This window comes from Falco peregrinus, chromosome 1 (genome assembly GCF_023634155.1).
Source record: "Falco peregrinus isolate bFalPer1 chromosome 1, bFalPer1.pri, whole genome shotgun sequence".
In the NCBI taxonomy this organism is placed as follows: Eukaryota; Metazoa; Chordata; class Aves; order Falconiformes; family Falconidae; genus Falco; species Falco peregrinus.
In genome coordinates this window covers 96361006-96385229 of record NC_073721.1, presented here as the reverse complement: position 1 = coordinate 96385229, position 24224 = coordinate 96361006, and the positions used below count along the sequence as shown (strand labels likewise).

The window sequence follows — 24224 nt, the reverse complement described above, 5'->3', positions numbered from 1 at the left end:
CCGCTGCCCCGGGGCTCTCCACTGCCGCGCCCCGCACCGGAGGGCGGGCAGGGGGAGCCCCGCGGCGGCCCGGGGCCGGCACTCTGCACGCCGCACCCGCACTCCGCACCCCTCATCCGGCACTCTGCACCGCTCACCCGCATCCGCACCCCGCTCCCCTACTCCGCACCTTTCATCCCGCACCCCTCACTCCGCATCCGCACTCCGCACCTTTCACCCCCCACTCCGCACCCCGCACCCCCCGCTCCGCACCCGCGCTCCGGCTGAGACCGGCCGGCTCGTGACACGGTGGGTGACGTCGCGGCGGCGGCGGCCAATGGGAGCGGCGCGGGCGGTATAAAGCGGGCGGCCGGGGCAGCGGGCGGGAGCGCAGAGGCGGCGGGCTGAGGGGTGAGGGGGCGGGGCGGAGGGCGACGGGCTCCGGCACAGCGTGCTGCCCGCACGGCGGCGGCCCGGCCGGGCCCTGCCGGCGCCCGATGGAGGCGGCGCGGAGCTGTAACGGGTACGCGCGGCCCGAGAGGCCGCCGCCCTCCGCGGGCGCCGAGACGCCGCGCGTCCCCCCCGGTGGCAGCGGGAACGGCTGGCGGGGCGAGCGGCCCCGCAGCGAGGAGGACAACGAGCTAAGCCTGCCCAGCCTGGCGGCCGCCTACACCACCATCCTGCGCTCGCTGGGCGAGGACCCCGAGCGGCAGGGGCTGCTGAAGACGCCCTGGAGGGCCGCCACCGCCATGCAGTTCTTCACCAAGGGCTACCAGGAGACCATCTCGGGTAGGGAGCGCTGCCCGGGGGGGGCTCCGGGCCGGGGGGGCTTCGCTGCTAGCTTAAACGGCCACCGCCCCTGCCCTGCCGCCGCGCCGCCCCTCCGGTGCCCCCTGCCAGTGAGTCCTCAGCGGGGTGGCCTGGCGGCACCTGGGGTCTCTTCGCACCCTCCTTCCCCCCATTTCTTTTTGTTTCAAGTCCGCGCCGGTAGCGTTCGCATTCTGTCATAAACTTCAGCGCTCCCGGCTGGGGCGGCGGCGTCGCTTCCCCCCGGGGCGGTGCGCGGCTCCCTCAGCCCCCGCGGGCCGTGAGCGGCGCCGGGCCGGTTGCGTGTGCCCGGCCAAGGGCCTGCCCCGCCGGTGCTTTTGTTGGGGTGCGCTTCTTCAAAGGTAGGAATGAAACTTGGGGAAGCGAGATGAGGAGGTTAGGGAGACCCCTGCCGCGCCTCAGGGCCCCAGGAGCCAGAGTGGGTGCGGGGGGGCGCCTCGGGTCTTCTCCCCTTGCTGGCTGCGGGCAGGAGGGGAGGGACTGGGTGGGATTTGTTCTCACCGCCAGCAACTCCGGAGTTTTCCCTTCCAGTGCAGGGTGAATCCTACTTGAAAATTTAGGTTTTCCATCCATTTTTCCTCTTAGCCTTTCCACTAAAGGCTGTACCCAGTACAAACAGTAAAAGAGGGCTTGGTAAGCTGGGGAATTCCCCAGTAAAAGGCAAGTTCCTGTCAGTGCATGAGGGATGCAAATGCTGTCGGCCAAGATCTTCAAATGTGACTCAGAAGGAGCTGATCATGTTCCGCTCTCCGGAGTACAGCGCTGGTGTGTTGAGCCTGCCCCAGAACCGCGCTGGTGTGTTGCGGTTGAATGAAGAGGCTGAACTGTGCCGATGGCTGGCATCAGGGAGCTCCTGCATACGCATCAGAGCCTCTTCGGAATGCACTGTGCTTCAGCTTCAGGGTTGGCTTTGTGTTTAGTTTCTGTTTCACTTCCCAGCTGTTGGCTCTTCTGAAATCAGATTGAGTGTAACTTCCAGCATTAACTTATTCGTGACCAGCTCATACTTGTGTGCCAGCATTGTGTCCTAGCTTCTCCCTAGAGGAGTGGCATTTCTTTTGCCTTTCAGATCAAACTAGGTTTTCGGGTTCAGATCTGGAAATGGGCTCTGGGCTGCAATGGCCGTTCTTGTACCTCTCTTCTTTTAGTCCCGCTGCATGCTGTGTTTGAGTTGGTTTCATCAGGGTCTCACAGAATTAGCCTTTGTCTACTGGGAATAACTTACTTGGGGATTGCATGTGTCTCTACTGCTGTAAAACACAGGATGTCTCTCAGTCATCCTGCCAGTCTCTAGCAGAAGGATTTTCTTTTAGTGATAGTTCCTGAACACAGATTTCTGTGCTGAACCTGGATGAGGCTGCTGCCCCTCTTAGTCCTCTCTCATCTTGCTGCCAGTTTTGGTGTGGAGCCGCATGTTCCCTTAAGGTTTTTTTAATAGTTTTTTCTGCTTCAATGTGGATTCTCTGGGATTAAGCAGAGTAGTTCTGGATTGTCCCTTCCTGAATATCCATACCAATTCAAGAGTAGAAAGCATCACTGCTAGCTGCTGTACTATTGGGCTGCTTTTTTTGTTTTCTTTCTGGGAAATAGAACGAAGCTGTGATACTAACATTCTTTCCTGTGCCAGGTGGGGAATCCTTTTACTTTCTACCTGCTCACTGCTGCCTGTACAATGCCCAGCTTCCAGGCTTCCCACTCTTACTAGCCAAACAGAAGACAGAGCTGTAGCTGAAGGGCAGGTCTGCAGCAGCTAGGAAAACAACTAGTGGATGAGGAATTGGCTGGGAAAGTTGGTATGGAAATAACTTCTGGGGAGAGTTTTCAATCCATCTTGAAACCTAAAGGCTTTGGGAACAAGGCTAGCGGTGGGACTGTGGCTTCTGCTACTTGTCTCTGCTGTAGTTCCCCTTGTGCTGTTAACTTGGTTATACTAGTACAACTGCCTGCCTAGCCAGGCTGTGAACTAGACAGGAATAAATTATCTTGTAAAAGAAATAATTTTACAAAAAAACTAACCCCCCCCCCCCCCCCCCTCAACAAAAAGCAGCCTTCACCTCTTGTTTTTGCAGTTTTATTTTGCAGCTTATCCAGCTCCTTATGTGGAACTATCTGGATAGGCAGAGGTCGAAGCAGTGATTTACATGGTGTATGTTGGGGTGTTCAAGTTTACCCCTCAACAGGCAGAGGACAACAGATAGTTACAATAGCTGTAAGTCCCATTTTTTCATAAAAGGTTTCTTAAGTAAAAGCGCTGTGGTGGTGACTGTACAAACACAAAGCTGGAAGCAGTGTGTGTGGCAATAAGCACTTGTTCTCAGCTGGCCCTAGTTAAGCTCACAACCTGTGCTAGTATGTGGAAGTGTTGCCAGGCTGTACAACCAGAAAAGAGTGGCAAAGATGAGCCAAGGTAGTGAGTGTTAGTACAGTTGCAGGCTTTAAAATCAGCCTTCTGGGTTTGTGTGCTTGAGTATCTGCCTTGGGTAGGCAGGAGAAAAGCAGTTCATTTTTGATGGAATATTAAAATGCCATACACAAACACAAAAATGATATAATATATAAATCCTGAATTATGAAATATAGCGAAGGTTGGAGGGTGTAAAGTTGCAAATACACTAGTGGCAGGAGGTCTTCAGTGTTTAATGTGCTTGACTTGAGCCTCACTTACTGTGAAAATGTGGGGGTTCCGTGGTTGGTAGCACAACTAAGCTACCTGACTACCTGGAATGCTGCCCACTGCCCTCAGAGGTTAGTGGTTTGAGTGATGCCTTGCATTTACCTGTCACTAAATACTTTTGAGTGCAGTCAGGTTGCTGGAAGCTTTTGGGTACAGTGAGGGATGATGGTCTTACCTGCCCTGCAGCAATCTGTTCTCTGTGGCGGCATTGGAGAAGACCAAGTGGTGTGAGTGTGGGGGAGTTTGGCTTAAGGAACCTGTAAAGCTTTTGGAAGCTGCTGAGCTGATGGGTGGTTCCGCAGGGTCAGCTGATGGGTATTGTTTTTCTTTTGGAGCCTTGATTGATAATTCACACTTAAAGAACAAACACCCTCAGCAAGCTTGTGGATGACACAGAGATGAGTGGTGCAGTTGACATGCCTGAAGGATGGGATGCCATCCAGAGGGTCCTGGACAGGCTCAAGAAGTGGGCCCATGTGAAGCTCATGAAGTTCAACGAGGCCAAGTGCAAGCTTCTGCACACTGGGTCAAAGCAACCCCTGGTATCAGTACAGTCTGGGGGATGAAAGGATTGAGCAGCCTTGCTGAGAAGGACCTGGGGGTGTTGGTGGATGAAAAGCTGGACGTGACTCAGCAATGTGTGCTTGCCAGCCCAGAAAGCCAACTACATCTGGGCTGCATCAAAAGTGGTGTGACGAGCAGGTCAAGGGAAGGGATTCCACTCCGAGACCCCACCTGCAGCACTGCATCCAGGTCTGGGGTCCTCAGCAGAGGAAACACAAGGACCTGCTGGAGCGAGTCCAGAGGAGGCCACGGAGATGCTCAGAGGGCTGGAGCCCCTCTGCTGTGGAGATGGGCTGAGGGAATTGCAGTTGTCTGGCCTGGAGAAGAGAAGGCTCTGGGCAAATGTTATCGTAGCCTTTCAATACTTAAAGGGGCTTACAAGAAAGGTGGAGACAGACTTTTTAGTAGGGTCTGTAGTGACAGGACAAGGAGGAAAGGCTTTAAACTGAAGGAGGGCAGGTATAGATTAGATATTGGGAAGAAATTTTTTACACTGAGCGTGGTGAGACACTGGCACAGGTTGCCTGGAGAGATGGTAGATGACCCATCCCTGGAAACATTCAAGGTCAGGTTGGATGGGGCTCTGAGCAACCTGATCAAGTTGCAGATGTCCCTGCTCACTGCAGGGGTGTTGGGACTCGATGGCCTGTAAAGGTCCCTTCCAACCTGAACCATTCTGTGATCTTTTTAGTTACCACATCTCTGAGAACATAACACATTTGGGACATGGTTAAATATGCTGGACATTTGATCTTCTTTCCTGGGTGTTGTCACTTTGCTTCCATGACACCTGATTGTGGTTGTATTTTTGTACTTTCCATGGCTTGACTTTGTAGTGTTGTAGGGAAGGTGACATCTAAATTCTGTCCCTTCTCTCCATTCAGATTTATGCGAGTAGCAGGTTATTCTGCTTTCCAGCTTCCACTGTGTATGTATTTCTGAGCTTGTTTTTGATTGTGGGAAGTAAGTGTTCCTGCTTTACCTGTTATTCATCTTTGCTATCTGTGTTCTGCAGCTGGTCAGTATTGTATTTCAGAGCCATTAGTAGAGTTTACCTGCTAAATGTCTAAATCTGGCTCCTTCTGTTCTTTCTAGATTATGCCTCCTCTCATTAATCCTGGCTTTACTGAAAGTCCCAACCACTGTCTTTAACAAAATGTATTAGTCTTACTTCTATAGTACTAGTCATCAAACTTACATTGGAGTAGCAAGAATGCCTCCAGTGACTTCAAATAAAATCCACCTGGGGACCAGATTAAAAAATGCTAGCAGTTCACACTTGGGCAGCTGTGCAGGCTAACAGCTGTTACAATACATTAAGAGATTTCTGTTGTAAGGATGGCAGAGCAGGGTTTTACTGTTCAGTTTTGTGCAGTGCTTCTGCATGAGCATCCAAGAACGTGTTTTCTTTTCCAGGGTCAGATCTATCAGCTTCATACTTCTGGGAGTAAATTATATTACGAAATGGTACCCTGTCCCCTTGGTTAATACAGGTTCGCAGCAGGACTGTTGATAGCCAGTTGCCTTTAGCATGCTTATAGTTGGTTCAGGCAATTGCTTGCCACAAAAGACTAAATCTTGAGAGATCTGTCTGTCCTTAAAAGGCTTGATGTCATACTCAGAGGTGCTGTCTGTGAATCTATACATAAATACTACAAAGCACAAGTAAACAAGTGAAAAAATGGAAATAGTACCATCTGCGATTTTTTAACTTGTAACTGAAGCTGAAGACTTCAGAATCACCTGCTAAGCAGAGCTAATGGGTAAGTTACAGAAACTGTGTCAGTTACAGTGGATGCCAAGGACGCTAGCTTCAAAAGGTAAATCATAAAGGAGTTGGTTCAGGTTGTGTAATCCTGTAGGAAACACTGGGCACAGGGCTGAACAAGCTGCCTGCATTTGCAGTAGGAAGTTAACTTGTTTTTATCATACATAAGCACTCTTAAGTGGAACAGTACGTTCACTAAACGGTGTACTTGCTGGTAATGGTGGTAGCTGTTAGATGAACAAAGGCTGGGAGAATTCATGGTAGGTGTGTTAACTTTCAAACATGTTGGCAGGTTCAGATGTCCTTTCACCATGTTTAATACGGAAATGAAAATTAGAAATAAGAGCAGGAGATAAATTTGCTGTTTGAAAGGCTGCATGTATGCTTTATTTGCCTGGAAGCTAAGTGACTCTACGATGCAGCTTTTATTTTGCCAATAACTAGTTAGGTCTCGTACTATAGATTAACACCTGCTGAACTGTGTATGTTGCTCTTCCTACGGTGAAAGGTGAAAAAAAAAAATGCAACCTTAGTACTCTTTTTCTTCATCTTCTTGTCTGTGTGGATTTGGTATTTTGACAGGTGACAGTGGTGGTGTAACCTCATATTTTTTTTCCAGTCCTACTTACTTTGCTGTGGATGAGAGGTGTTAAGCATTGCTATGTAAAAATAGAGAGGCAGTGCCTTAAACAAGGCTGTTCGATCAGCAGCACTGCACTTTGCCAAGAGCTGGTGAGTTACTCCATTCTTTCCTGGAAACAGGGTACTGCTGGTTCTCTTGCTTCTTGTAGATGCAACAGCCTAACCTATTAACTTAAGCATCACCATTATTGTGGTAGGGCTGTGGCTTGTTTCTTGTGAACCCGTGAGTGGGAGATACAGGGTTGTTCAGAGTCAGGTTCTTGGGGTTTTCTTTTTTCAACCTGTATCCCCACGAGTGAAGCCTACCACGCTGAAACAGGTACTTGGTGCAGTGAAATTTCTGCTGGGAAGCAGGACTGTAGGACTTCCCAGGATGATCTCCCCTGCCCACTAATGTTCAAGTAACACTGAGTTAGTTTGGGGTTTTGCTGGGAATTTATTAAATATCTTAACCTCTTGGATCTTGAATATCAAAGGCTTCTGCTCTTTTCATGTTGCTTTTCCAAAGTGTTGTTTCATCTTCTGATTTTTTTTTCCTTTGTTTCAATTTCAGAAAGAAGGGTGGAGGAGGGGACTTTCAGCACCTTCTATGACATAAGGCATTGAAATGGTTATTGCAATCCTGATGCATTTTAATGAGCATCTCCATAACCGTGTTTTCCCTCACATTAATAAACCTCCTGGCAGAGGACAACTTCTAGAACCTAATCTTAGCTTCATCTGAGAGTCTTCAATAACTGATCTTTTATGAATAGACTCGAGTCTCACTGCAGCATGAAAAGTGTCTTACAGGAAACTAAATGGATCTGTACAAATGACGGCCAGAGTTAGTTGAATAGCAATAATACTTTCCTTCCATCTTTGCTTCTATGGAAAGTGCCTTAAATTACACCTCTGGTTCACCTCTCCTCAGGTAACTGAGGAATTAAGCTTTGCTTTGGAAACAACTGTTCCTATCTGAAGTTGAATGTCTGTTTTCAGTGCTTTGGTGTGGCAGTGGTGAAATCTGAAATATTAGCCAAACTTGTAAATTCTTCTGTGCCTGGTATTTCTCTTGTTTCCTGTTAGGAAGGTACGTTGTGGCAAGGAAGCCACATAGTGCATGTTTAATTTTCCCTGCAGCTTTTGAACTCTATTGCCCATTTAAATAATAATCTGGTATCTTAGGCTGTGTCTCTTTCTAGAGCACTTCAAGAGTTCTTGAAGCAAATGGTGTACCTGGACTTAGCAACCTGAAGCAATTAACTTTTCTGCAGCAGTACAAACTCTGTATGATTGAGTGTTTTTATAGCCTGATTCTCTTCTCTATATAAAAAATTCCTGGTACCTTTTTAATACTGTAAGGCTGCAATCATTTTCTTGTTTCTTGTCCGGAATATTTTCTCTAACTGCAGTTACATGTGGTGTCATCACATGGATAAATAAATAAAAAAAATTGGTTTTGATTCTTACTGCTTACCCAGTAGCAACTGAAAGGTTTTTACAGAAATTTTCTTCCAGATTTAATTCTGACCCTGTAGTCTCGTGGTTTCCCTGCCACGCGTTCAGTTGTTAGGTCATGTCTCCTGCTATCAGTTACCTCTGTCTTCAGAGGAACTTCTTTAGAAAGACGGTTAAAGGTATCTGCCAGCATATCCCAGTTGATTCTGCCTTAGTGAAGGGTTGGCCTTTCATCTCTGGCTTGTGGCAGTGCTGTTCTGGAGTAGCAGCCAAACCATTACCTGTTCCTGGCTCATGCAAGGTCCCCTGCCGTTGGTTTTGGTGTAACTCTGTGTTCCTGGGAAGTACCTGACCTTAACCCGTACTTCAGTTTGTTCAAACTAATGGGTATCAGTGTGGTGTGACTTGCCCTGCCACCCTGATAGGATGTCTGCCTCCTTCCTTGGCCTGAACCCATGCTGCAATGGCCTCGGCTGTCTGCTGGGACTTATGGGTCACTATGGAGAGAGATGGGCTGTCATGAAGATGGTCTGGAGCTCTGTAATGGGTGGCAGGATATGCATTGTCTCTACCAGGATGGATGAGCTCAAGGAACAGTATTGTGGAATCTCTGAGGCTGCTGTCACCCTGTTGACACTGAGGAATCCTCAGTCTGATTGCTCTCTGAAGTGGAGCAGTGAGGTAAATTAGCACCATGGGGAAGTACTTTAACTCATAGTGAGAACAATCTATATCACTTCAGTCTCCTCTGTCCCAGGCATACTAAAAATGGGACATCTGAAGTGCTGTGAAGCTGATGCATTGCTGCTCTGCACAGTGCTGCCACCCTTCATTCCCTTCACCATATGCTGGGTGGGCTTTAGCTTCTTTGGTTGCCAGAGGTGCTTTTGCTTTCTTGTGTCACATTAAAGCCATGCAAATAGTTTCTATAGCAACAGGTCTTTTTGCTTAGCTCTGACGCAAAATCCTGAAAGGTCTTTCTCATTTTGTCTACATCTAATTCTGATTTTTGCTTTTATCAACTCTTTCTGAAGATAAAGGGGGGAAAATTTAATTCTGTTCTTTCAGGAGTTAACTTGCAGTGGGAAGTGACTGTTCAGTTTTAGAGCCCACTGAAGGTTCTACAGCAGGACTTGAACGCTGGGCTGAAGGAAAAATCCGCTGGAATAATCTGGAGAGCACCCCAGTTGTACATGAAATGTTTGTTCTTGTTCCTTTCCTCCTCAGCCATATATTTTAATTCAAATCTTAGGTTTTCATTAACATGATGTGTCTAGGCTTAAGGACTTAAGCAGTAAATTCTGTTGACTTTTCTGGGGTAGCGGAGAATGAAAATGGTGTTATTTGCAGTCTCCTTTGGCATATAGACAGGGCTGGGTGGCAGCACTTGGGCACAGCTGTGCCTAATAAAAGCAGAGTGAGGGGAGGTATGGCTCTGGCAGGCCAAGGGGTGATGTAATGAATATGCCCATCTTGCTAGCGGAGGAGATGCTAGTCCTGTTCTACTAGCATGTAGATGGTACTTGGAGGGAGTAAAAGTGTTACCTCCTTTGAGAGGAAGAATTTCTTTTTTGTATTAAGAAAAAGTAGCCTGTTGAGGAGGAGCCCATCTGAGCTGAAGGGGCCTGCCTTTGTCAGGAAACCAAGCTAGTAATATTTACTACTTCTAGCCCTCTTTCCCTCTGAAAGCCCTGTTGACTTCTATGCCTTTGCTTTGAAGATTTTGGTGTCACAGGAGGGAATGGAAAAGATGCTGTTGTATTAGAAGGGCAGGTGAGGAATTTACAGCTGAGAGATACAGCCAGTGTAACAGCCATGTTGCTCTGTGAACTGGGACGTGCCTGGGCAGGGACAACATGACTTCTAGACCTTGCCCTGGGTGGCAAGAGTAAAAAGTTTTGGGGCCTCCAAATGAGGAAACTGAAATTAAGCTAGCAAAGCAGGCAGCATGCCCTAGCGGGTAGGATGAAAGAACAGGAAAAGAGGCATGAGTTTTTCGCCTGCTTTGCCTCTGGCCTGGTTAGTCGGAGGCCCTGTTTCCCCTTCTGTCCTCCCAGCTCCGCTGTGTCTCCAGGATGCAGGCTGGACTTGTTGGAGCCCTATTTGATGCCGTTGCAAACTGAATGACTGAAAAAGAATAATAATGGAAGGCAGACAAAGTTAGATAAAATGGTACTGCCTCCCTGCACAAAGTGTTTGAGTCTTTGCCAAACAAGTCCCTCCTGTGTAATTACCGAAAACAATTGCTGCAGTGGGACATAGCACAGCATCTTACAGCTACTTTTACCTAACTGTTTTGTCAGCATAACACTTGGATTTCAAAGTGGGAGGTGTAGGGATAGACAGGCTTCAAGCTATGCCTATTTTCAGCAGAGCAAGTGGGACTGGAGCATGATGGGGTGACTGGGGCTCTCTTAACACTGTGGCCATTTACTTGGGTAGCACCCTTCAATCTCATGTTTTGTTTTACCTTTATCCCCCTGTATCATTTGGCACTTGTGAAGGGGTTACTGGAGGGGCTAACACTAATCTGGTTTCTTCCTTTATGGGCTCTGGCCTTCCTTCTCAAGGAGTAACTGGTGCTGACTTAAAATCAGCACACCTTGCTACAGGCACAGCTGCAGAGGTTATGCGGCTGAGCAGGTATCATCTGTGATCTGGCTGCAAGTTGCTGCTGATAGTAAATAAATCTAAGGTGCAAAATTGGCAGGACCTGTATAAATGAGAAGTGGGAAGCAATCCCACAGCTGTGGTTGTATTCTTGATGCATGGGTCTGTTTGCTCACACACCTCTAAAGCTCTCTTGGCTGTGAGGGGCATTGCCCAGACTCCTGTGATGCTGGGCTCTAGGCTAAGAGGAGATATGCAAGAAGGATAATTTTATTATTCCTGAATATTAAATATTCTAAATAAATATAAAAATAATTTTATTATTCCTGAAGTTGCCTGTGCCTTCACAGGTCACTTAACCTTCTTTTTCTCCCAACTTTAAAATAGGGCTTAACGTCCGTCTGCACAATACAGTGTGGCTCTTTAGCATTCCAAATAATTAGGTTCCTTAGATGAAGTTTCTAAGGGTCTGTTAGTATATATTTTATGGATTTACAAGTGTGTATGTGCATATATATGTACATGTATATGAGACTTTGTGGCTGAAACATCTTTTGTTGTAGCTTTGGCCTTACGCCGTGTCGCATGTTGCCGTGACTCTTAATGAGAATATGGCTGTTTTTGAATGTTCTGAGCAGTCTGCTTTGCGAGCGTGCTGACGTAAATCTATATCTAACATCGGGCTCTGATACGCTCCTGGCAAGGCTGGCGTGAGCCAAGCTGGTGGTCTAATAACAGCAATAGTCACTCTGGAGATGCTTCGTGGATCTGTTTGGATTCTGCTTTAATAACACTGGGCATAGTAGCAGGTTTTGTGAAACCACTGTTTGCCTTTCCGCTGAAGAAATGGCACAGAGTCTGCAGAGTGCACCGAGAGGGAGCTATGGACCCAGGTGGCTGCTCTGTCTCCCCTTCCCTCGCCTCTGAGCCTGCTCTGGCTATTCCTGACTGGATCTGTAGTTATACAACTGTGTGATGCTTCCCATGTAATCAAAATCCTCTCCAGCAGTGTTTGGTGTAAACTAGACTCTAAAATACAAGGAACAAAATCACGTGCCTTTACAGAGTTGTTTCCTGGCCTCTTTCATGGCCCCTGCTCCTGCTCTCTGACCTGATCAAAAGCCTCTGGGGTTCAGCCTTGCTGTCTTGCAGGTTGCCAGCTATTCTCAGGAAAGAACATGCGTCGCAGGCAGAACATCTTGCACACAGTTTCCAGGGTTACCTGTGTAGTGCTGATAGCAAGCAGGAAATTAAAATGCTCCATGATGATGATACGTTATCGACAACAGATGGTGGCCATTAGGTGTACGTGCATGTCAGGGGAAGGCATAAAGGCAAGAAGAGCAGACACAACTATTAGATTTGTGTAATCACCACTGCAGGTGCTAAGCTCCACAGTGGATGAAGCAGGGCAGTGCCTCAACACCCTTGTTCCCCTTCTAGCTATGGTGTATGTGACTCCGGTTCCTGAAAGTAACTGGAAGTCATTGTGGCTTCAAGTTAACTTTTTTGTGGAGTTCCATGTTTTGATTATCAGGCTTTCTGTGTAGAGCTAGTTCTCTCCCCCTACCCTGTTATACAGCTCTTCTCTCTTGTCCTTCAGAAGCTTTGGTCTCTTAATTTGAGATTGTTCTACATTTAACCTCTCCGGGCATGGTCCAGCTGCCTGCAATCTGGATGGAGACTATAGTGATCTGCTGTAAACTATGCCAGGATTGCTTGGGCACTCATTGGGGGACCACTAAATCTGGAAAATGGACTGAGGATCTGTTCTGCTGAGCTCTGAGGATAGCAAAGTGTCACAATCTATGTTCCTTTTCTTACTGAGCTGTCTCTTCCTTCTATCTTTGAGGGTTTCTTCACCTCAACCCTCTGTTAACTCTGAGGTGCAGAGTTAGACCAGAGTATGCATATACATACCTGCTTTCAGTTCAGGACAGCAAATCTCTCCTTGATCTGTGGATACAGAGCTGTCTCTTCAACTTTTGTACACACCTGAACAGCTGCTGGCTGGTGTGCTTCAGGGTGAAATAACAGTATCTTATTTGTGTGCAAAGCCTTCTTGAGGATAGTGAGGCTGGCGTTGAAGTGTTTGAAGAAACCACTGTGACTGCTTAGCTTTTCTAAAACCTCAGGCTCAGCTTCACTTGTGGTATGTGGAAATGCTAATGGAAGCCCACTATGAGATGTGCTCTCCTCCTCAGCACTTGCTTTATCAGCTGTACTTTTAACTGTTCTTAAGACGTCATGTTAATTCTGCAAAGACTAGACTCATTCTAACCTGGGCTCGAACTATTATTTAGATAAAATGTTCTAGGCTGACTCCTGGTGTAGCACGTAGGTAGTCTGACATAGTATTGTGGCAACTGTATGATTGTATGCAAACCAAAGCATACTTGTCGTGTTATTCCTTACTTGCCTCCCATATCTTAACCCTAAACTCTGTAGTTCTGAGAGGGCTATGCTCTTGCTATAAACTTTCTCAAATACTGGCTGGAAGAACCTCCCATGCTTGTGCATTTATTATTTTTTTTAATGCAAATGTTTAATTTCAGATGTTTTGAATGACGCCATCTTTGATGAAGACCATGATGAGATGGTAATTGTGAAGGACATAGACATGTTCTCATTGTGTGAGCATCACCTCGTTCCATTTGTTGGAAAGGTAACTCTTCTTCACAAAACAAATGTGGGAATACACGATAAAAGACCTAAAGTACATGTAAAAGACTTCGTAGCGGTAGCAACAAAGCTTTTAAAGCTATAAGTATTTGCTGCTTACGGCTGTGATTCTAGAAGTTAATTTTCAGAATACAAATAAGGAAGACCTCCTTAATGTGAGTTTTGTTTGGATTTAAGCTCCTAAAATACAACACTAAACCTTTCGTAGTCTAAGTAATCTAATGGTTTCTGACATTTCATATCAAAGCTCTTCTTTGTGAAGCAGCAGCAAGCCTTGAGGGCAGACATCTTGATATTAAACCAGCTCACCCTGCACGCCGGCTCTGTCATGGATTTAGCTTCTGGCTCGGAGCTATCTAGTGCACATTCATCTCGGGGAACCCCCCGTGAGTGGAACAAACTTTTGATTAACGGCCCTGTCTGAAATAAGCAAACCCTGTCAGGGAGAGGGTGGTCAGAACTGACTAGCAGGGGGCTGCTTACGTTGGGACTCCCATGAAAGGGGCTGGTGTTTCGGAGGGTGTTGGCATCACAATTTCAACAACTTTGAAAAGAAAATAAAAATTCTCAAGTTAACCACTGTAAATATGGTGAAGAGTTCAGAGTGGGTAGTCCTTTCGGCACATCTCAGCCTCTTTGCTCCCCTACCAGCATAGAAGGATGGAGCTTATTCTGACCCATCTGTTCTACTGTAAAGTATTCACAGGCCAGAGAGTAGCAAGTGATTTTGTTGTCTGTAAAACTTGATCAGTACCACGTATGTTCCAAGTAAACTGTCTCCTCAAAATAAAATATCCAAACAGAAACTAGCTGTTTATTTAGTTGAGTCAACTCAATTTCATCTGCTTTCTTTTCTTACTGTTAGTATTTTATATTGGAAGACAAGGTAACTTTTCTGTGCAAGCTTTCTATTTTGCCTGTTATTCTTGGTTACATGTACTGTTTATATTCTCTTCATTACTCCTGTGGCAATGTATGCATTCTTTTTACATCTAGCTGTTTAGCCTGTGTGGTTTGGAGAAATCTCCTCGCAAACACCGAATTGGTCCTGCTCGTATAATGGTCTGGTAAATGACTTGGTATGCCTCTAAATATTCTCAGACTAACCATTCTTCTGTTGGGTATATCAAACAGGCTGCAAATACTGACCAGTAGGTCTTGTATTTGCAGTACTATCTTAAGTGAAATAAAGAAATTTGCAAAAGTACTCTGTGGGGAACAGGATTCAACGCTTATTTCTAAGTTATATCTCTCACTTTGAAATGTTTTGTGTCTGAAAAGTATCAGTGGGGTTGATTACCCAACAGAAGTGATAGGAATGAGCAAGTTAGCCAATAATTAGGTGCACTGTGGTACCTCTAACTGCAGGTACAGCAATACAGGATTCTGAGAGGGGGCCTCTAGGCAAAGTGCTAAGACAGAATCCTACACTGACACTCCCCTACTGTATCTTGGCTAATTTTTCAAGTCTCCGGTACAGTGACACAGATGCTGGTTTATAACATATTATAACTGTAAACCCACTTGAGTTCGGTAGCCTGTGTTGCTTTCTGAAACAAGAAGCTGAATGCCTTTCCCCCACCTTCGTATCTGAGCACTTTTCTACTAAAGAATTACTCCAACTTAGTGCAAATATGTGTTCACTAACAAATCCATATTCGAGCAGGATGGCAGTTGACTTAATCATACAGTGATCTATGGTATTACCAAAGCAGAAAAAAAAAATCAATAAGTGCAGCCTGATTTTAGTGGCTAAGTACTTCTTGCCATCAGAACTTTCCCTGGAAGTACTGTCCCTTCTCCCTCCTACTCCCTAAATCCATTTTAGGTCGTGAAGGAAAAGCATGTTTATTTTAGACAAATAGTGCTGTGCTGAGTAATAGACTGCTTTTTGTACCCAAATGTAGTAGTACTCTGTAGCATTCCTGAGACTTGGAACATAAGCCTTGACTTGAAGAGTTGTGATTTTTCTCCCCCTCAGAAAACTTACCTGTTCTTCACCAGGACACTGACCTCACCAGGCGTTTACAGTCTCTTAGCTCCACAATTTTTCAGGCTTGCATGGTGGCATGTTCCTCCCACATGCTAAGACTTCTGGACTGTTCCAGACTTAGTTCTGGGGCAAACGCACATCTCATTCTCTATGCATGAGTTTCATATGCATTTGGAAGTGTGGGTTTGATTCTGTTAATGGTTTGTTCTCCTCTGTCTAGGTACATATTGGCTATCTTCCTAACAAACAAGTACTTGGCCTCAGCAAGCTTGCTAGGTAAGTGTTAACGTAATGAAAGTGATACTAATTTGTAAAAAGGATTCCAAGCTGTGCTAACTGTGCTAATCTTTCTAATCTGGTCCCCTTCTAAAGCTCAGTCCACTTTGTGTCCTAGATTTGGATTTAGACCAATCCTTGGCATTATGCTTTCTGTGGAGAGGACAGATAAGTCTTAGAGCTCTGTATGAACTGACACCAGTTCACTGTAGTAGAGCTGTAACGCTTCTGTATGTTCATTCAAAGCATTAGTGTCTCCAGGGAGCACTGAAGCAAGAGGCATGCTCTATGGCAGGCTGGCCACAAAAACCCACGGGGATCTCTAGCTGTTTCTTACTTGTGTGTATTTTGACCGACAAGAACAAAAATCTGCAACTTCCAAACTGTAGATGAACACAGTCTATGGAGAGAAACCGAATCTAAAGCTTTCATCTGTGAGCTGACTCTTCAGATGAATTTGGCATTTCTTTCTTTCGCTTGAGACCTGCTGAGAGCTGTGGGGCAGATTTTATAGATAAGGCTCAGCCTAAGAAACAAAGCAATTATGATACACTTGAGAAATCCATTTGTTATGTAAAACAGCTTTTTCCTCACCAAGTGCTCTTGGATCAGTTGTTGCACTGAATCTTGTTAGGAAGTGACGCTTTCTAGTTCTGGTGAGGAAGGGGATGGTAGATCCCTTCAATAAGCAGCTTATGGCTTATTGGGGAGGGTCTCTCTTGAGAAATGAGTCTGAAAAATTGGCTGCAGTACAGAAAGACCACATAGGTTTTTCTTACGCTTTCCCTGATATGTCTGTTAATCTTGCTGTAGTTCCAATAATACGAATGAGAATTAGCCTTGTAAATCTGCATGCCTGCTGGGTTTTCTTAGCAGGTAAGAAATGTGTAGGATACAGCACTACAATGCTTTTAAAGTCAGCTCTGTTCTGTGCTCTGCTTGCACAACAGTGAATTTCATTTGGAAGTGGAAGGGCCCTTGGAGGTCACATCTTTATTAACGTTAACCTCATATTACAGGGAGGCCATCTTCATGTCTTTTAGCAGCGCTTATAGGAGCGGACTTTGCTCTGATTAGAAGGCTGAAACAGGCAGTTCAACGTTTAACTTTTTTCCTATGTGTTTTCTGTGGCTGCACCTAACTGCTTGAAATTGTAGGATGAGGTTCTGAGCTGTCAGCACTGCAGTTGCTGGGTGAAAGACACTGCCTTCTGTAGCTGCTTATGCTTGGGGATGTCTGTGTGGCAGTTCAGGGGCTTGTCTTGTGTTGGCTGGTGTGGCTGGATCTTTTTAAGTGGTGTGGTTTGTTTTGTTTTTCGTAAGTTTGATTTCTGAAGGCGAACATCCTTCCTGAAGAGACTGTCTTTAGCACTTGCTTTCATTTCTGCAGGGCTTGAGTGCAGAATTGAGCATCACATTGGAAATACTCATCAGTTGATTTGTGTTTGCTCTGGTTTCTAGTTACCTCTGAATTGCAGATGTAAAAAGGAGCTCAAAACTATCCAGTGATTTTTTTTTTTTTTAATGCAAGTGGCAACATGGTGCTAAAAGTGTACAGTTTCCCTACTCTTTATTCTCCATGTAGGAATATGCATGAATATATGCAAGGTTTCCTGTATTGTGCTTGAAAGGCTGTATCTTGCCTCTTTTTTCAAGTCAGGGTAAAACTCCCATATATTGCAATAATGAAAAGCTTAGATTCGTGTGTAACAAAATGTTCTGGATTCTCACTCGCTTTTGAGTGCTTACTATGAAGAGATTGGTGGGCCAAATAGTGCTTCCCTTTTGTGCCCTATATAATGCAACCAGTGTTCAAACAAAGATTTATGAGGCTGTTGGTACTGTAGGCCTAATCTTTCATAATAGGATTAGTCTAATGTGGTGAGTTTCTGTAGTTGTGGATGACCTGTATTCTGTAAACAAAGATCTTTCTTTGGACTTCAAGCTCAGGCTCGAAAATGATAAGGCAAATAACTGTGTTTATGTAAACATCCTTATAGGACTACTTATGTGCAACACCGGTGTAGCAGTACCTCAGCATCAGCTTGTTTCCAATCTATATATTTAATCTAAAAATTATGTTGCTTTGTTTAGAATAGCTGTAACACAACCATTTCATTTCTGAAGGGCACTTTCTGCATATAATTCTCTTCCCGAAACAGCAGACAAGTCTCGTTGTTAGAAATGTTCCTTGTAACTAATGCCTCAGGCTGCCAGCCGGTGTCTGTTTTTTGTCTAGTCTGACCAGACGGATATTGAAGCTTTCTATAGCAGCTTCTTTACGTGACCACTTGACGTGTAATTAAGCATTTGAGGTTGGCATGAATAACCGATTGAGTCAGAGCAGTTGTAAGACTTTTCTTAAACGTGTGGATTATAGTATTATGGTGATAAATGATGGTAGTATCACTTGCGTTGCCCCACAAGTGGCTTAAATTTGAAGTAATATTTGAGGAGAGCATTAAGGTGATCCCCGCATTGAAATGTGAAGGATGGTGTGATATATGGGTGGAGGGTGTCTGTTTTAAATAAAGACAATTCAGTCTCATTGTTCTTAGTTGGATTTGTGGTTAAAATGCAAGAATTCAAAACATCTCTTGCTCAATTTCAGTAACCTTCTGGGAATCTCAGTATCTGAACTGTCCTTAAACAGCATTTCGTTTAGGTTGAAGCAAAAGGAGGTAGTCTGACCTCTGTTTGAGGATTAGTTTTCAGGGAGTCTTTGGGCATGGATTCCCTTGCAACCATGGGATGCAGGTGGGTGGTGGTACAAGTAATTCAGAAGTAACAGCCCACAGAAGCAGCTTTAGGGAGAATTGCTGGGTTTGCCCCTGAAATAGTCTCTGGGCTTGCAGGTAGGGGAAACCGGTCCCTAAACGCAGTGATGTGGTAGGGGAATTCTTTGAGCACTGCCAGCCAGGGGCAGAGGAGCAGCGTGATGTTGCATGGATTTCCAGGAAGGCTGCAGATCAGTACAGGGTGATCAAATGACACCCTTAACACCAGCATATTTGATAGTGTCGAGTCAATGGTGAAGATCAGACAATGGTCAGATGGGAATAACTAAGCATTGCCTTTTTTTCTTTCTCCTTTAGGATCGTGGAAATATACAGTAGAAGATTACAAGGTGAACAGATGAATTTCTGGGTTTGTTGCATGCACTTCTTTGCTAGCCAGCTCAGGGTACTGATAATTAATTGTGGGTGGACTGTAGCTATGCAAAGTTTAGTGTGAAGAAAACCACTCTTCTTGAAGAGATGTTTCTCGTCTGTCATCTTACTTAGCCTCTGCCTTACAAGTGAAGGGTAACATCAGCCTATGAAAATAGATGTAGGCAGTAACGGATTCGGAGGATAAATGTGCTACAAGATACAGCTGCCAGGAATAACTAAACCAGTTGGATGCTGCTGGAGATGAAGTCTCCTGCAGATAATTTGAGAGATACCTTCAAGATTTCTTATCTGAAGAAACAAAGCGAGCGCTGCCTGCCTGCAGCCCCTGAGAAGTGGAGGAAGTTGCACGACCTGAAGCCTTGGGTTTGGCTCAGTCTGCTCTCATTGTCCTGCAGTTAAATTTGGCCTGTTCTTGGCGACAAAAATCTTGGCGACCTTTAGGTGTCAGATTGGTGAAGACAGGGTGCTAGAGCTGCAGGAAGTAAAGCTTTGCAGGACAATAGAGTCTCTAAATTTGCTCTTTTTTTTTTTTTTTAATCTCCATTTCCTTTCCTTAAAAAGAGAAACTGTGTGTAGGGAATGAATAATGCAGCAGTAAAGCCAGTGAACAAATACATAAAAACTGAAAGAAAATAGAGAAGGAAGAAAATGTAACTGCATAATAGGAAATGTAAGAGCTGTTACAACAAATCATGGTAATGCAATTCCTGCAAAGGGGTAATGCAAAGTGACTCCCAATATAAACAAGTAAATAAAAGGTCTGTTCCAGGGTACAAAACATAAGATGTGATTTGGTACTAATAAAATTTACTTAGGAAGAGCAGTACTTGTGTGGGTGGTGGTGATGGTGGTGGGGAACAGGCACACTTGGAAGTGAGGATGTAATATATCGCTATCCAGATAGTGGTGGTGCATTGATGCTAGTCAGATTTAATCCTGACTGAACTCTGTTGTTCTTTCAGTCCAGGAGCGCCTTACCAAACAAATTGCAATAGCTATCACAGAAGCCTTACAGCCTGCTGGAGTTGGAGTGGTTATTGAAGCTACGTAAGTTACTCTGAGCTGTTCTGAGGTAGTGTATAGGCTGGGTGTAACTCCAGCTGTGTGCTACAGAGCTGTTGTGTGTTGCCTCTTTGGCTGTGGTGGCTGTCATGCTTGTTTGAGGCAGACTGTGAAGCGAAATGGCGTGGGGGTTGGAGCCATGTGGAAGTTGAGGACATACCTGAACTGCTGCAGAGATGTGGCAACTGGCTGTGCGGTCAGCTGTCCCAGTTGCGCTGGGTCTGTGCCTCAGGGCACCTTCTACTTGCTCAAGTAGAGCAAAGCTTGGGACTAGCAACAGGCATGTCCCTGTGATCAGAGTGCACATTGGAAAGGTGGGATTTTCCTAGGATCACAGGAGAGAAGACAGTGCTCAGGGGCTGGGAATTTGACTTTATTTTCTGTAGAGGACAGCTGAGGTACTGCTGATAGTTGTGCATTCTGGATATGGAGGTTTTGTTATTTCCCCAGAATTTAACATGACCGTGTAAGAAAGGTCTCTCCTTGTGGGATTACTTTTTTCTTTTGAGTATGCCTGACTTACTGATTCCCCTCCCATTTCTTCTAGGCATATGTGTATGGTAATGCGTGGGGTACAGAAAATGAACAGTAAAACAGTAACCAGCACAATGTTGGGGGTATTCCGGGAAGATCCAAAGACCCGTGAAGAATTCTTGACACTCATCAGGAGCTGAAACTGTGTTATTCTCTAAATGCACTCTGGAGATTGTTCTGTCCAGTGTCGCTGTCTGTTCTTACTTGTTCCTACATCTCACTTTTAAACTAAATTGTTGTGAATTGTTGTCATAGTCTTTGTGAAGTAAGAGACTTCTGATGGCAAATGAAAAATGTAATGATGAGGTAGGCTCCTCCTGGATTTCCAATGATGCTGATGTCACAGGATTACAAGCTACAAGTAGGGTTTTGGAAATGTTTTTCCACCCACAATGCAGAATATGCTGGTGTTAAGAGAGAAGTGGGGCTTGGGAGTGAAATGGATATTTATGAAATAATTATGTTTATTAGAATAAATATGGAGCAGCACAAGAAACACCTGCAAGTCTGTGGATCCTTTGTAGGACCACTTATGCTGCAGATACTGTACTGCTGCTGAAAAGGATGGTCCTGAATTCTCTCTGACTGTATTTTATTACAAGTCCTACAGTGGCTGTTTCGGTATCTAGATATATATGTTATACCTCTTTGAGATGTTACCTCTGGTGGTGTTTTATATTCTTGCTAGTATTAATGCTCCTTTTTTTGATTGTGGGTGGGTTTTTTTTGTTTGAGAAATTTAAAACACATTTTTCCTAGCCTCCTAACATGCAAGGAATTAGCTTCTAAATTATTTGGGACACTGTTTTATCTCAATGTAAAGGGGTTTATGCACCTTTTTTGCTGTGCCTCAGAATGTCTGACCACTTTCACTGTCAATTTCTTGCTATTTTTAAGCAAACTTTAACGGGGGGAGGAGAAAAACCCCAGATTCTGTCTGCAAAGTGCTAAAATATCCAAAGAGGTTTTTAATGGTATTTATTATTTTGAGCTTCCCTTGGATTTCCATGGGTTAGACAGAGAAGCTAAAACTAGTCATAATCTGAAAATGGAAGACTTCTCTTCAAGCATTTAAAGACTTGTCTCATAAATTTTGGACCAAAGGGGTGAGCACTGAAATCCTGAACACAGCACATTGTACCCCTCCTGCCTGATGGCAGGTCGTTTCAGGGCAAAGTAACCTGAAATGACAACAACTTATTTCATAAGAGCAATTGAGAAAAGCATTTCCAGGGCCATCAAAATTAATTAAACCACATTTTTCTGTTTATGTGGCAACCTCTGTATGTGGCAGTATTGGTACAAAAAGTTTCAGTCGGCTGGACTTGACTGAACTTCTTATACTTTGTTACAATTTTAATGGGTGTTTTGTAACTCTTAATTGGGAAAACATGAGATACAAATGAAAACCACCCTTCTCAAACTAAGCACAGGAGGCAAAACTTAAAAAATAAAATGTCAGCCAGGGTGTCAGATGCCCACAATGCATGTTCCCACAGTCGTATCTGCTTTGGCGAATATGAATCCAAGATGTTCTGTATGCTAACCTAAAAGGCAGTTCCTGGTCTGGCAAGCTTGATCTTACCAACATTCCTGTCTCTTGCCTCAACCCATGTTGGAAATGAAATGAAAATTTAAGTTCTGGCAAATTTCCATTGGGCCTAAAGGACTTCCAAGAACAACCACCTCATGTGTTTAATAATACTCATTTTACCTTGACCTTAACAGCATTATTGGAAAAATCTTTTATCCTCCGTTCTGGATTCTGTAGAGTTTAGGTGCTATAGCAGTGTTTGTCTGCTAGTGTAAACGAGCTGTGTGGTACACATTTATAAAATACACTAACTCTATGGCATTTGTTTTCCTTAAATGATTGAGAGCAGACCTTTTCAGTTCAGTATATGTTTCAAATATCCAGCTGAAAAGCCTTAAATCTTTCTTGCCTGAAAAAAAAAAAAGAGTAAAACTCTTTCTCTTTTTAGCTCAACAACTGGAAGGAGAATTTGGTGACTGCACTAGTACATTTGTTTCTCTTTGCCTATTTAGTTTGGAAAGTAAAAAGTCTCTGTAAAAGACTGTCTTGCTCCTGAGGTAATGAAAAGGTTGTGTTTTAACCACTTATCTCTGTTCAGGATAAAGTTCACATTGCACCACCACTGTTTTTTTTATTTCCATGCGACCTGTAGTCCTTAAAACATACCTCTCTATACTTGTGGCCTTGGATTTTGTTCACCTTTTTTTTTGTCGTTGTAAGACTTGGTGCATTTTTTTGAACATTAGTATTATTGTTCAAATACATGAGCTTTAACTACACCCAGTGTGTATATATGTATAGTACGTACAGCCTGCTGTTGTACCACAAAAGTCCATTGTCTCTAAAATATTAAAGCACAGTATTATCCTTTGGAATGGTAGCATCCTTGGTGACTTGGAGGTGATGGCATCGCACAAGGAGGTGGCACAAGCTCTGTCTCCTTGGGTGGGGGTTGTTTCTATGCTAGCAGGTGCTCCAAGCCTATGATGAGATGTTGGATTGCTGTTGTCCCCAGATGAGTTGTTTGACTGGGCAGCAAAAAACCCATGAGGTACGGTGTCACCTTCTTCTGTCACTACTTACCTTGTTGCCAGAGGAATCATTGGCAAATCTGTTGGGGCAGGGAAGGTGGGAGGCAGTGACTGCTGTGGAGTGGCTGCTGAATTTATCGAGCCTCGCGTGGGCTTGTAGCCCTCTTGGGCACTTCTGGATGCCTCATCACACTTCACTGAGGAAATACCTGGTTTGTGGCCAAATGTTCAAATTACCTGAACAGATATATCCTAACAGCAGGTGTGATGCAGGTGCAACAAGAGACCTCAAAGCTGAAGTCTTGGTTGGGTCTCCCCACGGTGTACCACGCATAGCAACGAGCTCAGCCTGTGCTGGCAGAAGCTGCACTGCTCTTTCAGGGAGCGAGGCTGTCTTCAAGGCTCCTGCTGCCCTCCAGCCTCTCTGCTGGCCTCGCAGGATGCAGGTATTGCTGAGATTCAGGGAAAAAAATTAAACTCTACAGATCCCAGACTCCTGGGGAGCATTGTAGCCGACAGGTAGTGTAGAGGGAAGAGGGGCTGTGTGTGGCTGTGCTTGTACACCCAGGGACAGCATTCAGCCACCCTGTTGGGTCTCATCACCTCGAGTCACCAGAAGGAAAGCAGGCTCTGCCTGTGTGTGCTGGGGAAGTCCCTTTGTAGCCCTTTTACACTTAATGTTTGCTCTCCAGTGTTGCCAGGCGGTTTGAAGGGGCAGGCGGTGTCTGTGCTGTGGTTGGAGCTGTGACTTCCAAGTGCTCGGGGCCAGGCTGGATGGAGCTTGGAGCAACCTGGTCTGGTGGAAGGTGTCCCTGCCCGTGGCTGGGGGTTGGAACTAGGTGATCTTTAAGGTCCCTTCCAGCCCAACCCAGTCTATGATTCTATAACTGCACCAACAGGTGAGTGTGACCACCTGCAAGCTGCCAACCTCTGGCAGGAGCCCTCATCAGCCTGTGTTGGCCCTGGCTTTTCTGCTGCCCGGATGAGAAAAGGAGAGAAAAAAGATAACGTTAAACGCCTATATGAAAATTAACTCTATCACGGCCAAATCCAGCACAGCTTCTTTAATCTCTTACCTACTTCGCTATGCTGAAGCACATGATAAACCAAGCAACCAGAGAAGTTTTTGGGCTGCAGGCGGCGATGGGGAATCCGCTGGTACAGTGTGGCTTTGTGGGTGAACGCTGTGGCAGTCTGCAGTGGAGAAGGAATAATGAAAGTCCCCTCCAGCCCTTCATGCGTTTTTTTTTCCAAATGGTCCATCCTATTGGGAAATAACCCTCCTGGGAAGCCCCAGGAGCATTGTCAAGAATAGTCTTTGTCATGAAGCTGAGTTACTTCTGTCTTTCTCACGGTTGTATATTAAAACTGGTGATTGTGGTGGAAAATGGCCTGTTTGTCAAAACAGGCATTTCTGCAAGAAATGTGCCATTCC

At 45.1% G+C, this 24224-nt stretch overlaps 1 protein-coding gene across 1 annotated transcript; it reads left to right on the top strand.

Annotated features, from left to right (window-relative positions):
* The first annotated feature begins 389 nt into the window (after nt 1-389).
* GCH1 (GTP cyclohydrolase 1) lies at nt 390-22633 on the top strand. Its single transcript, XM_005243006.4, has 6 exons — nt 390-768; nt 13061-13170; nt 15401-15456; nt 18551-18582; nt 19591-19675; nt 20238-22633. Exons 1-6 carry the CDS (start codon nt 477-479, stop codon nt 20362-20364), a joined length of 702 nt encoding a protein of 233 aa, XP_005243063.2. The 5' UTR covers nt 390-476; the 3' UTR covers nt 20365-22633.
* Nucleotides 22634-24224: the final 1591 nt, after the last annotated feature.

Excerpts from the sequence above, each read along its gene's own strand:
- GCH1 (XM_005243006.4), top strand. The coding sequence starts at position 477 with ATGGAGGCGGCGCGGAGCTGTAACGGGTACGCGCGGCCCGAGAGGCCG. Across the intron at positions 769-13,060 it reads CTACCAGGAGACCATCTCGG|ATGTTTTGAATGACGCCATC; the intron begins GTAGGGAGCGCT and ends GTTTAATTTCAG. Across the intron at positions 18,583-19,590 it reads ATACAGTAGAAGATTACAAG|TCCAGGAGCGCCTTACCAAA; the intron begins GTGAACAGATGA and ends TTGTTCTTTCAG.